The 17,678-nt window shown below is 38.6% G+C and overlaps 1 protein-coding gene across 2 annotated transcripts in view; it reads left to right on the forward strand.

The window, feature by feature from the left end:
* LOC126184885 (zinc finger protein 184-like) overlaps window positions 1-12,604 on the forward strand; it is an 84,774-nt gene extending 72,170 nt beyond the window's left edge. For both annotated transcript variants that reach the window (XM_049927511.1, XM_049927512.1), the window contains exon 5: window positions 10,217-12,604. In XM_049927511.1, the coding sequence (XP_049783468.1) occupies window positions 10,217-11,174 (958 nt within the window). In that variant the 3' untranslated portion in view covers window positions 11,175-12,604. The remainder of the gene's footprint in view (window positions 1-10,216) is intronic.
* Window positions 12,605-17,678: the final 5,074 nt, after the last annotated feature.

Genomic DNA, 17,678 nt, shown 5'->3' on the forward strand with positions numbered 1-17,678 from the left:
ACGTAATTTCCGATTTATTCGAGTTATTTTCTAGCCTCCAAGAGTTCGTGTAGTATCAGAAGGCATATACGTTTCTAACAATCATTCTAAAATATGCGCAAGTATGGACAAAAACCATGAATAGAGTGGCAAGCTACAACACATTCGTGAAGAAACACTTGTGACATTGGACAGAATTGCAGCTTACCACGTTGATATCAAAAGAATATAAACACACAGATTCACATGTAAGAAGCACAGACACGTACCTCTACAAGCAAAAGCGATCGACAGCTCGTTTATCTTTCTGTAGGCTTACTGTGTTTGTCATTGCTGCCTGTTGCCACAAGTACGACCTTCATCTTTATATTATTCTAAGTGGGACAAGCAGCTGCCAAATACTGGGAGACATATGCTGAAAACATTATAATGAGCTGATTACATTACATTTCACGAAAAACCAAATATTTTAATAATTTTCAAACAATCTGTCTGTAGGCACTTTCCTTGTCCCGTAATAGTTTCGCATCTGCACATTCTGACACTTCACACGCTTTTGTAAGACACGAACAGCTGCACTTAATTTAACCACTTCATCGTCAAAGCAGGTCTGTGTTGATGATTCACACGAATCTGGCACTGATACATGGAGAGTCGAACTGGCTGCTTCTGTGTCACAGGACTGTTTTACAGCTTTAGATTGACTGTCGAATCTTTGTGGCAGTTTCTTCTTCATCGTCGGTTGAGGGGGTTTATTTGGAATGTCAAACAGTGTGGGTACTGCATTCCAAACGAGTTTGTTATTGTCTGCGCTCATGAACCGGTTTTGTTCGAAATGTAGCGAACAAAAGCTAATACTATTATACAGGTAAACTGGGTCTTTCTTCATAAGGTCTTCTCGTCTGCTATTAACTAGCCATTTTCTGCTCCTAAAACGAAACATTCATCATTTATACACATATAGTTTGCATGTGAATCCTGACGGTACAGTTCAGTAACATGATGGTATATACCTCCCAGGATCCTTAGGAAACCTAAAAAAAAGACAGCTGTGCTGTCTTCTTCCTGTTGTTGCTGTAATTTATTGCGCTACAAACGCTCCCAATAGTAAAATCCATTGTATAAATCAAAATAAACAATCACTATTCGCTTTCACGATCGCGCCGAACTCACAGTTCAACCTACCGGCCGCTTGGGGCGCTGCTGGCGCTGTAGCAACAAAATAAAGGCTAAGTGTCGCGACTGTTATGTTACGTCAGACACACTCACGGTACGGGACTACAAGTCCCACCGCCACACCTTCACCTGCCCATGTTAGGCAAAATTTTCTGCCTGACTGATGTAGTACTATCGCCGTCAGAGGGTGGTACGGGACTACAAGTCCCACCGCCACACCTCCAAAGTGAATTGCAGTGACGCAGTCACTGCCCTGAGGAAATTTACTGCCTCACCAACACAGTTAGACCGCAACAAACCGGTATTGTAACATATCACCCCGGACTACAAGTCCCTGTTATGTTAGACTGTGGCGATAGTATCTACGGGACCCGTGTTTAGGTTTAGTGATTTTGCTGTTTCTTCTTCGTTTACAACTCTCACGCCAAATGAAAACGGATTTCTGTGGCAGTGAGATAGCAAGTGAATCAAAATACATTTAGATACTTATGGAAAGCTAAAATATGTTATTAGTTTTAGTTTCCTGATTTTATTTTCAGGTTTTTGGAAGTCAAGCATTCATTGCCTTGCAGAACACAGAACTTGTTTTTGTCGATTTGCTAAAGAAACTTGGCTTTTATTAATCGTTTCCGCAGAGGCAGTCAGCTTATTTGCAACGAAGTGATTCATTCCGCAGTATTGGCCAGTGTCAACTGTTTGCTGAATTACAAGTACCCGTTTTTATCTCCTGGCACGTATGGCGTTATGCCATAAAGAACCAAACATACTCCAGTACTGGTACTCGAAGAAAATTTGCAGCCCGAAAACCACAATGAAAAGTTAAATGTCCAGTTGGGGCTCACTTCTTCGTGAATCTGGACGTACGAATGTGCACTTTCAGCCGAATTATGTATTTTAGTCTGGTTTACGAAATTCCGATGCTGTTTGAGTACCTTCTGACGTTATGTTTTGTTTACGACGTACGTAAGATCTCTTAATGCTATGTAGATACCACAGTCTAACGTAACAGTCGTGACACTTCGCCTCGATTTTGTTGCCTACTGCGCGAGCTGCGCCCCAAGCGGCAAGTTCTCTGTTAAGTTTGAAGTGATCGTGAAATCGAAAGCGATTAGTAGTTGTTTAATTTGGTTTGTACAATGGCTTTTACAAATGGGAGCGCAGCGTAGCCCAATAAATTGCAGCAAAAACAAAAAAAAAGACATCACATCTTTTTTTATGTTTCCTGAGGACCCTGAGTGGTATATACCATTATGTTACGAAACTGTATCGTCAGGATTCACTTGCAAACTACATCTATATTGATTATTAATGTTTCGTTTTAGGGGCATAAAATGGGTAATGAATAGCAGACGAGAAGATCTTATGAAAAAATACCCTGTTTACCTTTATAATAAAATTAAGTTTTGTCCGCTACACGTCGAACGAAACCAGTTCACGAATGCAGACAATAAACTCGTGTGGAATGCGGATAACCACATTGTTTGACATTTCAAATAAGCCACCGCAACTGACGATGTAGAGGAAATTGCCACAAAGGTTCGACAATCCGTCTAAAGCTGTAAAACACTCCTATGGCTCAGAAGCAGCCAGTTCAACTCTCCATATATCAGTGCCAGATTCGTCTGATTCTTCAACACAGACCTCTTTTGACGATGACGTGGTAAAATTAAGTGCAGTTACTCGTATCTAGAAAAAGCGTGCGGAGTATCAGAATACGGTATGCAGGTCGCTAGACTTCGTGCAAAATTGTTATGAGACAAGGTCAAGTACAGGCAGCAACAGAAACTGCATCAGAAGGATTAAAGTGAAGGAGGACAAACAAATTTTGAAGACTATAGGATCCCGCTATTTAAAAAAAAAAGAAAAAAAAAGATGCCCTTGACTTGTTGTTAAGCCAGATTAGCATGCCGTCTGCTAGATGGAAAGACGAAAATAACCTGTTTGCTTTACATTTATTATATTATAGCAGTAAGGCAAACAAGTTTTGCCAGAGTTTTATGTTTCCATCAGTGTGTATTCAACTCCCTGTTATCTGAAGATAGGTGGGAAGAATTTTTGCAAATAGATGACACCAACAAAAAGTTTGAGAAATTGTCTAGCATCTTCATTGATTACTTTGAAATTGCTTTCCCTCTCAAAACACAAGACATAAGAGACACAGCTAAAAAAAGCAAAGCTGTGGATAACAACACAGATCAAAATATCAAGTGCGAGGAAAAGAGAATGACTCATATACAGGAAAGACAATAACATATCCCCTCTTCTAAACAGTTACATACAGGAATACATTCTAATCTACAGAAGAGTGATACGACAGGCAAAAAAATGGCCAATGATAAGTTCATAACAGAACCAGCAAATAAAAGCCAAGCAGTATGGAAAGTAATAAAGAAGGAAGCAAATAAAGTGTCCCATAAAATGGAAAATATCACTTGTAACCATGAGAACAAGAGTATAACTGACCCCCAACACATCACAGATCTTTTTAAATGTGACTTTGCAGAGTTCATAAATAATTTAATAGTCAGTGGCAAAACAGATACTAGAAAGAAACAGAAAAACAAAGTGCACCCTTGTTCCTCTTCAATCTACATTGATGGGACAACCCCAGATAAAATCATCAGTGCTGCATCAGCTCATAGGAAAATGTCATCAGGGATTGATTACATCATAAAGCAATGTACTAAAAACATTTCACTTCCTCTTGCAGCTATAGTAAATTCATCTTTTTTGACAGGCACATTTCCAGACAGTTTAAAAATTGCTAAAGTAGTCCCTGTCCATAAGAAAGGAGACCAAACAAATATAGAAAACTATAGACCAGTTTCATCATTATCAGGCTTTAGTAAAATCATAGAAAAAGTAATATATAATACAAAATTCTCACTGATTCTCATCATGGGTTCAGGAAAAATAAGTCAACAACCAGTGCAATCTATGATTTTATAGAAAATGCTCTGAAAGCAATAGACAAAAAAACAAAGAGCCACTGGCATATTTTTAGACTTAAGTAAAGCCTTTGACATACTGGACCACAACAAACTATTGGGAAAGCTCCAAGTATATGACATGGTAGAGGCACTGCAATAAAATGGTTCACTTCGTACTTGACGAACTGGATACAAAAACTACAAATAAAACATGAACTAAAGGAAAACACCAGGACATGCTTCTCAGATGCAGAAGTTATAAATAAAGGAGTCCCTCAGGGATCCATTTTTGGATCAATCCTCTTTCTCCTATATATATGAATGATCTAGACCTGAACATTGAGTCACAAACAAACACTTTTTTTAGCAGATGACACAATCATCCTAATTACAGGAAATACCCATCATCAGCTTCAAACAGCTGTTAATAATACTACAGAACAGCTAAATAGATGGTTTGAGCTGAATAAATTTATGATAAATACCCAAAAGCAACATTCCTAAATTTCTGTTTAAAAGGTGACTCATGCTGCATCAGTGTGACAATAAACTCCAACAAAGTTTCATCTTCTCCGGAAACAAAGTTTTTAGGCTTATGGATTCAAAATAAGTTCGAATGACACACACATATAAACAAAATTAATTGAACACTAAATAAAATATGTTAAAGTCTGTATTTACACTCTGTCAAAGCAAGTTATAGCACTGTCCAAACTGCCTACTTTGCACAATTCCACAGCATCCTCCAGTACGGAATTATATTCTGGGGAAATACGCCATCTAGTTCAGTCATCTTCTTAACTCAAAAAAGAACTCTAAGAGCAATCCAACCTGCTCAACAAACAAATTCTTGCTAACCCCTCTTCCAAAAGTCATCAATTCTCCCTCTTCCCTGTATGTGTATACTAGAAATCTGCAAGTTTTCGAGCCGCTTACGTGTGGTCCTGATTTATGGCCGGCGCAGCTCCGTCTACGTTCGCCCTAATGGTTTTAATTTTGACTGACATAATCTTATGATTATGCGTCTTTATTGTTTTAATTTTTAATCTGTGACATGGCCAGTGTTTGGCTCACAAAATAATTTCATTTTTTGTTCTGAAGAAGATTCCATTACTGGAATCGAAACCTAGGTAAACGAGTAAAATTACCTTGCAACTGAAGGCTGAAAAAGTTGTTTATTTGCTGTACTATAATTACGACAAAAGTTGTTCTTCGGCAAGCAGACAGATGTACTGTTTTGAGCATGAAATGAAATTACAAGATAGTAAATGCAAGAGAGGGTACAATGTTCTGTGAAAATGAGAAAGACAATGATGATTGTGACAGCGAAGAATGGAGAAGCTTCTTATCATCACACTTTTATTGGAAACATAAGCATGCAAACACTCATAACAGAATTGTTGTTAGTGTGTTACTCATTTTGCAAGAGGTATGTGCTAGAAAGTAAACTGTAGCTCAGCTGTTCTTGGAATGTGCAGGGGCTGGACAAAAATTGGAAACACCATGAGAAATGCATTTTTTAAACATAAATACAGATTGTACTGTTGTATTTGACCACTAAAGGCACCTATGCAATGTCCGCAATACATTGCAAGTGTCATGGAGTACCGGAACTGTGTTCTCTGTAGTTGTGAGTGAGTGCATTATATTTGAGCTGAGTGAATTCTTATGTGGGTAAATTTTTGGTGTTGGTATGGTGGGGTTTTTGTAACCAAGGTAGCCAAAGTGTTTGGTGTTTCTTGAGGCATCATATAGAAGATTTATACTACGCACAAGGAAAGAAGAAAAATGTCATGAAGAGGACTGTGACAAAAAGCTGTAAAAGTCACTGCAGAACTAATATCACACTTGTGAACCCTATCACCACCAAAACAACACAAAGGAAGCTCCATAAATAGGGAAATGCAGGATGAGCTGTAATTCCAAAACCACTCATCAGCGATGCAAATGTCCGTAAGAGGAAAACGTGGTGCCGAAGCCATAAAACCCGAACAGTGGAGCAATGGATGGATGTCATTTGGTCGGATGAGTCTTGTTTCATGCTATTTCCAACTTCTGGCCGAGTTTATGTCTGAAGAGTGAAGCGTGACAGGGGTTCAGTGATGATTTGGACAGCCATATCATGGCACCCATGGTTACTCTCGAAGTTTGCATTAATGCCAAGGATTTTATGCCCATTTTATCTGATGAGGATGATCCCATGGTACAGTGTTTGTTCCCTGTGGTGATGCTGTGTTCCAAGATGATAGGGCCCTGCTTACACAGCCTGCATCATCCAGGACTGGCCTTGTGAGCATGAGAATGAATTGTATCTCTCCTGGCCACCACAGCCGTTAGATCTTGATAATATTGAGTCTTTGTGGTCTGTTTTGGAGAGAAGGGTGTGCGATTTATATCTACCTCCATCATCATTGCCTGAACTTGGCAATATTTTGCAGGAAATGTGATATAAGATTCCATTGAAAACTATAGAGGACCTTTGTTTACCCACTCCGAGGCGACTGGAATGCCAACAGGTTTCCTACTCCATATTGGGCATGGTGATGTGTTTTTGGTTTTTCCATATTTGTCTGCCTCCTATGAATCCCAACAATAAACCTCTTCAGAATATGCTATTCCTCTTCTGTAGTGTATCCTGCTGAAGTTTTTTTGACCATCTCCGTAACATTCATGCACTTATCAAATGATCCTGTGATGTAACGTGTTGCTGTTTGTTGAATTTTTTCTCTCTCTCTCTCTTCTATTAATCCACCTGGCATGGGTCCCAGACTGATGAACAGTACTCGAAACCTATGTTTTATGGCTGGTACCATTTCCAGTGGTGTGTCACCAATAGTGTAATTGAGAAGTATTGTATTTCTTCACCTACTACTATTTATGCATGATATGTTGCATTTATCTACCTTAAGGGTCAACTGCCAGTACTTGGAGTGACAGTCTTCAGGTCTTCCTGTGTTTCGCTACGGGCTTTTGGCATAGCAGTCTGACTGTAGACAACAGCATAATTTGTGAACAGCCTCACTGAACTTCTGACATTATCCACTTGATTGTTCACATATATTATAAATGTTACTGTCCTTGTAACACTTGCTTGGGGTACTTGCAGAATTAACTGTGCATCATTTAATCCCATTGAGAACACTATGTTGCTTTGCCTTTTCTAAGTCTTCTGATCCAGTTACAAATCTGATCCGTTACTTGGTAAGCTCATAATTCATTCACTAAGTGGCAGTATGGTGTACTGAATACTGTCTGGGAATTGAGGGCCATCTCCAGACGTGTCTTCACTGGTCATCCGGACTCAGTTTGAAGAGGGGCTCACAACTGAAGACAGTTCTACTCCAGTCAATGAGATTCCAAGTCAAAAACGTCCCTGGACAGCGGTGGAATGCCAGCCTGACTGGCGCCCATCATGCCGCCTGACAACCATGGGTGATGATCTGGGGTGCCATTTCTTTTAATAGTATAACCTCTTTGGTTGTCATCTGCTACATCCTTACAACACAGTTGTACATCGACAATATTCTACATCCCGTTTTGCTGCATTTCATGGCAAGCCATCCTGGGCTTGCAATTCAGCAAGATAATTCCTGCCTGCACACAGTGAGAATTTCTACTGCTTGTCTGCATGCTTGGCCAGAAAGGTCACCAGATTTCTCCCCATTTGAGAAAATTTGGAGCATTATGGACAGGGCCCTCTAATCATCTCAGGATTTTGAAGATCTGATGTGCCAGTTCGATAGAATTTGGCATGATATCCCTCAGGAGGACATCCAACAACTCTGTCAATGATTACCAAGATAAATAACTGCTTGCATAAGGGTTAGAGGTGGACCAACATGTTAGTGAATTGGTCAGTTTGCAAAGCTCTTTCTCTTAAATAAATTGTCCAATTTTTCTGAAATTTTGAACATTTATTTTTTGTTTGTACATGTACATCACATGTACTGATTTCCATCCCACTGGGATTATTCCTTTGTATATTTGGGGATGTAAGACATTATCCACACAAATTGGTTCTGTTACTAACTTCTCAAAGCATTTTTCACAAAGAAGTTGTAATTAAATCCCTCTCAAATTCCTGTACCTGGCACTAGATTTAATCACATGACTCTCCTATTCTATAGCTGGTAAGTTGAAATCTCCCCTCTAATGCTATAATCTGATGAGTGAAATTACAATATTTATTAAATTTTTTTTCTTAAATGCTCTCCGCCACAGTGCCTTGTATGCTTAACTCCTCCCAGATTATTTTACAACCAAAATTTGTAATATCCTCAGTAGATATTAATTAACTCCTTGTGTCAATAAATATGCCACCACCATAGTTATCTAGCCTTCCCCTGTGATACATATGCAGTCTGAATTTAATATTTCATTGCTGTGCGATTCTGGTCTCAGCCCACTTTCTGTTTGTAATACTGTGTGGGCATTATTAACTCATAAGCAAGACAAATTCTGGGACCTTTCTATGGATGATCCTGCAGGTTACTAATACCAATTATCATATTCTCTTTCTGATGAGCAAGGACAAAAGTATTCATCCAAGTGTAATGTGAGTGATCCTTCTCTGATTATGGCAGGTAATTCATCATTGACCCCGTGGAAGAATCAGCCTAAAAATACCCAGTTGGCAAGTCACATTCGAGTAGCTGCTTCCTTTGTGTAAAGCACACCTAACCTATTTGAGGGGCACAGTTCTCCGCCTGGTAGTGGAAAATGAGAAACTTGCATCCAAGATAGTCATACAGTTGCTGGAGCCTGTAGTTTAGGCCATTCTCTCAGCTCGAAACCAGAGGATTGCAATCAGTATTGGATGTGATGCTGCAAACAGTATTTCCATGTGTGTGGCTAAATTGTGTTTACCAATTCAACCAGCCATCCAAAAGAAAGGACAGACACTCAGAGCCCAGGTTGCAAGTGTCATTCATGCTGACAGGAGGTACAGTTTGCAGCTGGTTGCACCCAGTAGGTTCAGGCGACCAAAGCCACCTGCACATATTGGACAAGACTTCCAGGCAGACTGAGTGCACCCTGTTCTTCTTTCCCAATGTAGCTTCTGTTCCCCAGAGGCACTCTATTACCCACCTAATACTGGAATACCCAACGACCAATGTACATGTGCTCTGTGCTTGTGTAAACTTGGCTGGAAAATTGGCTACTGGCCCAACAAACGAGGTGTCCTGTACTGGCTCAGATGTGTTATCAGCACTGGGCAGCACCTCATAACTGTTGCTATGGCACAAGGTCATAGTTTGTGCACCCAGTTCCCACATTCACTTTCTGCCCAGAGATACGCAATCCCACCTGTCCACGACTCACTCTCAAGTGAGGACAAACTGGTCAGATATTACACACTGGAAAATGGTGACATGGGGATTACAGGGGCACCAGAATCATCACAGCATTCTCTACAGGTGCTCCAGCATCGCTGCACCTTAGGGTAGTAGCCTGAAGCCTATCAGCCAGTGCAAATGCAGATTCTCAATGTTTCTGGGCAGTGGTCAATTCACCCTGTGCCTGTACAACACAAGGATAGTCTCGAAAGCCACATAAAAGCGTGGAAAGGAGAATATAATAACCAAGGCAGTCAGAAGTTGAGAAACTACAAGCAGACTGCAACAAGAGGTCAAGCTACCCTACTTTGGTGCTGATGAAGGTGGCTGTAGAACTTCATAGCTGTAGCTGATGCAGCTCATGCTTTACTGAAAAGATTCTGCTTTGACAATATCCATCTACCGGGGCAAACTTGGAGATGCCATCAGTCAAGCACATAATTTAAGTGTTATCCACTTTGTTATTGGTTTGGATCTCGAGTTAGGTTTCCTTCACAGTTGAATTTACACTTACATTGTGACTGATTTGGTGCCATAATAACACATTACACATCTGGGAGTAGTTAATGTACTTTGGTTTGGTCAGTCTGATTGGAATTCTCAAATGCTTGATAATGCATGTTTGTTACACATTACATAAGTGTGCAATTTAAAGATTAGTGTCTGTTATTAGTTGCTAATGCTTTTGTCAATTGAGTGAGAGATATCAACCATATTTTTAGATTTATGAATCTTATCAAAAGTTCTTTCTTTCTTTATTTATTGTTGTCAATATGTGCATTATTGTTGTTTCAGGGGTTCAAACAGTAATGAGGAAAAGATAAACCTGGAATTCTCAGAGCATGAGGCTGAAACTGATAAGGATATTTTTGAAGTTCAGCAGAAAAGGAAAGAGAAACTGCCACAGATGTGGGATGTTTTTGAAAAGCACGGTTCAAATTCTATGGTAACACATCGGCGATACATAATCAGCAAGGCAGCATTTTCTTGTTCATTGTGTGGCCAGTGTTACAAACTCGCAGAAGCATTATCTGGAGACACTACTGACAATAATGGAGCTGGTGTCGAGTTCCGAACATTTGCTTGTAGTATATGTGGCAAAGTTTTTCCTCGCCGAAGTTCTCTAAAACGACATCTGTCATTACATGGAGATGTAAAACCATTTCCTTGCCATTTATGTGGCCGAGCCTTTAACAGAAAGGAACATTTGTCAAGACACACTCTTTCTCACACAGGTGGGAGGCCTTATAATTGTGACATCTGTTCGAAACCATTTACAAGAAAAGAACATTTGGCAAGGCATCGAAACATTACTCATTTTTCAGAACTGCATCCTAATAAAATTTTTGTGACTGCAGGGTCTTCAACTGAAAATATTAAGAAGGAATCAGAAGACAGTAGGATAGACCAGCCTTACAAGTGCAATTTCTGTGGACAGTGTTTTTCTGAAGATGAGCACCTTATCAAACACCAGGAAAATGAACACTGGCAAGTGACAGCTAGTAGTATGAAGGAGACCATCTTGCGACCTTACATTTGTACTGTGTGTCATAAGAGATTTACTCGCAAAGAACATTTAGTCAGACATCATAAGATCCATGAGAAGCATTATACTAGTGTTCAAAGAACAGATTTGTCTGTATCCCTAATGAAAAATCGTACATTTTGCATCGACATGCAGGGAATGGAAATCAGAGGCTCAAGCAGCTGTCCTCTGCCCAAAGTTGCAAGTATTGACACGGAAGACATTTAGGCTAGTTTTCCCTATTCTTCTCAACTATCGTGAAGTATGGACTGTTGCAGGGAGAGCACATTCACTTATTTTCTTTTAGAATGAATTAAAAATTGCTGTTCATTACAAATTTCATCTTTTTAGTAACATTTAAATTAGAGCAAAGGTTCTGGTTGATTGAAGGTTTTAGGTAGACAGATTGATTTGTGTGTTTGGATAATTGTCACAATGCCTGTAGCCTAGCTTCAAGTACTGGTCTGGCATACAGTTTTAATTTGTCATGAAATTTTGTTATTTTAAAACAGTTACCAGGTTAGAGAAGCATGCATCAGTTTAAGATTATTATAACATTTTCCCACTGTCCTCTATCATGTCATAAGCACTTGACCTTGTATCCTGGACACTTTCCTTTCTCACATATACCTCATACTTCTCATCTTAATTACACTTTTCTCCCCCTCTCCATCACACATTGCTTACTCAATCCCTACCTCCCCCTCCTCCCTTCCCTTCCTTCCTCCTTCCCTCCCCTTCCTCCCTCCTTCTTTCCTCTTCCCCCCTCCTTCTCCTCCCTCTTCCATCTCTTTACATTTCCTTCCCGCCTCCCTCTCTCCCCATAGTCCATCCCTCATTCCTTCCCTTCCTACCAAGCAAGGTGGGGCATGGACTCTCATTGGGAAGGACAATGGCTCAATATGCATCTGGCCATCCAAATTTAGGTTTTCTGTATTCCCTAAATCGCTCCAGGCAAATGCTAAGATGATTCCTTTGAAAGGATGCAGCCAATTTCCTTCCCCATCTTCAAAACATTCAGAGTTTGTGCTCCATCTTTAATGACCTCTATGTTGACTGCACAATAAAAACTAATCTTCCTTCCTGTGTCCCGTACTGACTCCCCTACTCCACTCCCTCCATCTCCCTCTCTCTCCCTCTCTCTCTCTGACATACTCAACTCCCCCTATCCTATACATACCCTCTCTCTTCGCCTCCCTGTAATCATACGTTCCTCGCTCCAGTTTTCTTCCCCATTTCCTTCCTTCCATTTTCCCTCTCTCCATTACAGCCCCCTCTTTCTCTCAGTCAAATTTCCCATCATCCTTTACACTTCTTTCCTTCAGTTACATGTCCCAGATTACGATTTCATTAAAGCACATTGTGTAAACGATTGATTTATTTTACTCATGTGGCTCAGGCCCTTATAGTGGACACCACTGTGAGTGTGAGGTGTCATTGTGTAACTGTCTTGTATCGGCAACTGTACTGATAAGTGTGTAGTGTAGTGTAGTGCTCACCCCTTATACCCTCCCATTTCCACCACAGGGCCTAGCCTCATCCCAAGTACTCCAACCATCTCCACTCTTCCCTCCTCTTATTCTCCCACCTTCCTGTTGTTTCTTTCCCCTCCATACTCCATCTCTCAACCCCCTCCCTCCCTTTCCCTCCCCCCCCCCCCCCCCGCTCTCTCTCTCTCTCTCTCTCTCTCTCTCTCTCTCTCTCTCTCTGTCTGTGTGTGTGTGTGTGTGTGTGTGTGTGTGTGTGTGTGTGTTACTCCCAATACCCCAGTTTGTACTTGCAATGATATGGCATGCACAATGTTATTATACATTTGCTATACTTCTTATTCTTTAAACTGACAAAATGTAGCATATGTAAAACTTAATTTTCTTTTACCTGGAAGGTTTGTTCTCTTAGTTCTTTGTACTTGTCTGTAGATATACTTTTCATTTCCTTTTGTAATAATCTTTAATTGTTTGTAGCTTCTATTCAAATTTTGAATGCTTAATGTATTTAGTGAAGTAAATGTACTTGACTATATGCTTTCTATATTAATTTGGCAAGGACTTGTATTAAACAGAATGTCTTCTTCAGAGTGTGTTTACCTTCTCATTCTCCGCATGTAATGGCAGAAATGACACACTGTGACATATCAGGGTGATGTAAATGTTAAATTGGGACCAAATTCAGTGTTGCAGCATTGTGAACAATTATGTATCTCATTTATGCATGGGTGACCTCTAGCCCATTGTAATGTTGTAGTCTGATTGGTTGTCTCTACAGAAAATACATGCCTACCTCATTAAGGAGTGGTAAATTTGCATAGGTACGTTTAACGTAGAAAGGACTATGTGGTTAAGAACAGAAGAATATATTCAGTGTTAGTGGTATTTCACTGCTTCAATATATGGACTGAAGATGCAGAAATTGTATTATGCATTTCATTATTATTTAAATGTTATTTTTATTGTTTGATAGTTTAAAAATGTTATTGACTAGTTTTTGTAATAGAAACTATTGTGCAATATTGTCTGTATGTATGAATTTTATTGTTTGTTAGCAGAGATGTAGTACTTTTGGTGTCTTGTGCATTGTTATTAGACCTGTGTCTTTCCAGTTCACTTCAAAGTTTCCTTCACCAAAAGCTCCAAATTGATCCTGCCACCATCTTACTTTTGCTGTTCTCCAACAGACAGCTTCCTGTTTAATGGTATTAAAATGTTTGTTGCCAGCAGCTCAAATATCCATTAGTGTAGTGGAGTTTCATGCCATCTGTTTCCTATGGACTTGTCATACTTTTTTGTTTAATGTTGCTTTTCTTTTTAGCTTGGAATCTCACCTAGCTCACTGTGTAGAGAATGTCACTTCATTTTTAGAAAACAGAATCATGATTGCTGAAATTCAGCATATGTCAATGTTTCATTCCTAAAACTAATATATTGGATGATGCAACACTTTTACTGTATCATTTTCCACAGTAGATTAAAAGAAATAGTAATTCCACATTTGTGATGACCTAGGCTACAGAATATAAGTGTAAGGATAACACATACAATGGGTGTTAATGTGATCGTGACAACAATTACTATATCTATTGTGGCAAGTTCAATGTATTTAGTATATCATGAATACTGTTAAAATGAGCTGCCAGCATTCATTTTTGAAAATGTTGTGTTGAAGGTGTGATTGATATTCAGTAACTTTGCCCACTTTCAAGTTGCTGCACTTCATTTTACTAGATTGTCAGTATTAACAACATGTTGTATGCTGTTGTGTTGCAGTGCGAGTTTGGTAACCTCTCAGTTTGGATGGATGGACACACACACACACACACACACACACACACACACACACACACTGACACCTTCCTGTTTGTGACAAAGAACATCATAATGCTACTAGTCACTTCACAGAGCAGTTAACATGTGCTTTACAAACAATATTTTATAAACTTTTATAATTTGAGGAATTATGTCACTGTAGAGTTTCATTGGTGACGGTACTTTCTGTATTTGACTTTGACTTTGTTTCATAGTGTTACTATTTATTAAAATATATATTTTGTATTTCAGGAAGTTTATTGTATACATTATGTGGCAGAAATATATATGTATATGTATATATTGTGTTTTTTAAGTACTATTGTGTCAATTTATCTGGTGACCTCCTATTTGTGTACAATGTGATAAGACTGATTTTTTTGGGATTTTTTATCATTTCTTTCACTATTAATGAACTTCCTACCTTTAGCATTCTCTAAACACACACACACACACACACACACACACACACACACACACACACACACACACTACTGTCAATTGACTAGTTATGGAAATCTGGAGATAGGACAACGTTCTGTTGAACATTCTCCGTAGTTCTCAGTGACCAGCCAACAAAATATGTTCAGTTATTCATAAGTTAACATGCACAATTTGCCCCGGGGAAGGAAAGTAATGTGGTAAATGCTGGGAAACCACCATTAATTAAATCTTACTCGTGGACAGTTCATCATGACAAGAACATTTTTGTAATCTGCACCAGATATCAGCTGCTCTGAAACTCTACATTAGTATTCAGATTACATGTGTAGTGACCTGTCCATATGAGAATTGATACAAACATTCGGAGCAAATTTTGCCAAACTGTCTCCTGCAAGAACTTTCCAGATGACTGACTTTCATTGTTTGCTATAAAATCTGAAAAACAATTGTTTTAGCATTTGAGTGAACACATTAAATACTCCAAAAATATATTATAAAAGAAATGAAGATACATGGAAGTGTATCAAGACTCATTCACTTACTTGCTGCCAGCTCCCTTTACGTAACAGGAAAATTTTTATTATTTTTAAATAGTTTTCTATTTTTGTAGATAATAGGAAATGTTGAAGCCTTTCAGAGCTAGAATTTGCCAAATTGAGCATGACAGTTTTATTGCTTTAAGTTAAATATGGACTGAAATTATAAGTGACATTATAGGCTTTGAGGGCAAGATTTTACTTTTCACCTGCAGATACATTATACAATTGCTTACCGATATTCATCTTGAGGTTAATGCTCACTTTTTGTACCTCTTTTTGCTTTCAAGTAATTAAACGCAGTTTTCTTTGTCTTTCACTAATACATCTTTCAATGAAGTTTCATCAACATCAGTGAGGGTTTTTTTTTGTTCTCGTAATAGCACACACTGTCATTCATGTAGCTATCTGTTATCTGTAGTGTAATTGATAAGTTGGTACAGTTTGTCATCTGCATTTTTCTGGTTTTCCTCATTGTTGTGACTCTGTGAAACTGTACTCGTAAGCACTCACTGTATCACTGTTTACTCAACACTCAACTGTATGAACAATATAATTAACAAATTACTCTCATTATACTCAGTAAAAGGAATGCAGAAAGCTGTGCTATATAATATAACAGCTGTAGACGTAATTTTTCTGAGTTGTGGAAATTCATTGAGTTCTAAAATTTTCAATATTAAGTCCACTGTTTCTTCTCATGTATTTAATACATGTTGAGCAGAATTTGTTCTTTTTACTAGTTCCACAAGTATTATAATTGATCCCCGATAGTCATAACAGTACAAGATACTGTTAATTAAGTGCTTAAAAGAATTATTGGCTGAATTCCTTCAAATGGTGACCCAGATAAAAGAAGCCATGTATTTAATTTGTTCAGTTTCCCACGATGAAGCATATGACACCAACAATAAATTTAAAGAATAAGCAAGCTTTATTGAGTTTAGCAGGACCTTTGAACTTTTTGGGGTGCACATGGTTACAAGAATTTAAACTGTAAAAATAAATTTAGTTTTGCAACCACCTCAGTTCAGCTGCCACTGTCATTGAGTCATGAAGAGAAGCATATTATTAAGTGAACTTATTTTGAGCGTTCTCATCCAGAACTATATTTTGGGGTAAGTCGTCTTAAAGAAAAACTCAACATGTTTCTAAAGTAAGCCTCAAATGTGTGTGTTGCTCACCCATAATCATCTTATAGAGAATTGTTTAAGGAATTATATATATTCCACTCATAAAATTTGTTATAAATAATTCATTACAGTTCAGAAGAAATAGTGACATCTATAATTATAACACTAGATACATGACATTGATGTCTCTTAATTAAAACTGACTTTACCTGAGAAATGTATGAATAATGCTGATATCAAAAGCTTGAAGCATGTAGGATGGAGGGACTGATGACCTTGCAGTCTGGTCCCTTTAACCCCATGAATCCTATCCAGTCACAATCTGAAATCACTTACATAGTGATATTAAATGCTTCCAAGATAAAAAAAAAAAGCTAAATTTGAAAGTAAGCCAAAAGTTGCTTCAGGGCAAGTCCTATTTCATACAAGAATTTTTGTTTTGAAAGATGAACCATGGAGCTAGCCATTGGTGGGGAGGCTTGCGTACCTCAGCAGTACGGATCGCCGTACCACAGGTGCAACCATAGCAGAGGGGTATCTGTTGAGAGACCAGGCAATTGTATGGATCCTGAAGAGGGGCAGCAGCCTTTTCAGTAGTTGCAGGGGCAACCATCTGTATGATTTACTGATCTGACCTTGTAACATAACCAAAATGGTCTTGCTGTGCTAGTGTTGCTAATAGCTGAAAGCAAGAGGAACTAAAGCCATAATTTACCCAAGGGCATGCAGCTCTACTGTTTGGGCAAATGATGAAGGTATCCTCTTGGGTAAAATATTCCAGAGGTAAAACAGCCCCCTCATTTGTATTTCCAGGCAGAAATTACGCAGGATGATGTCTCATCAGGAGAAATGAAACTGGTATTCTGCAGATCAGAGTGTGGAATGTTAGATGCCTTAATTGGATAGATACATTAGAAAATTTAAAAAGGGAAATGAATAGGTTACAGTTAGATATTGTGGGAATTAATGAAATTCAGTGGGAGATGAAACAGGACATCTGGTCAAGTGAATATGAGGCTCTAAATAAAAATCAAGTAAGCATAATGCAGGAGTAGGTTTAATAATGAATAAGAATGCAGGTAAGTTGCCATGAACAGCATAGTGAAGGCATTATTGTAGCCAAGATGGACATGAAACCCACACCCACCACAGTAGTACAAGTTTATATGAAAACTAGCTCTGCATATAATGAAGAGACCGAAGAAATGTATGAAGAGATAAAAGAAATTATTCAGATAGGTGAGGGAGATGAATATTTAATAGTGATTGGTGACTGGAATTTGGTAGTAAGAAGAGAAGGAAAAATTTTATGTGGAT

The sequence above is a fragment of the Schistocerca cancellata genome, chromosome 4, assembly GCF_023864275.1.
Source record: "Schistocerca cancellata isolate TAMUIC-IGC-003103 chromosome 4, iqSchCanc2.1, whole genome shotgun sequence".
Classification (NCBI taxonomy): Eukaryota; Metazoa; Arthropoda; class Insecta; order Orthoptera; family Acrididae; genus Schistocerca; species Schistocerca cancellata.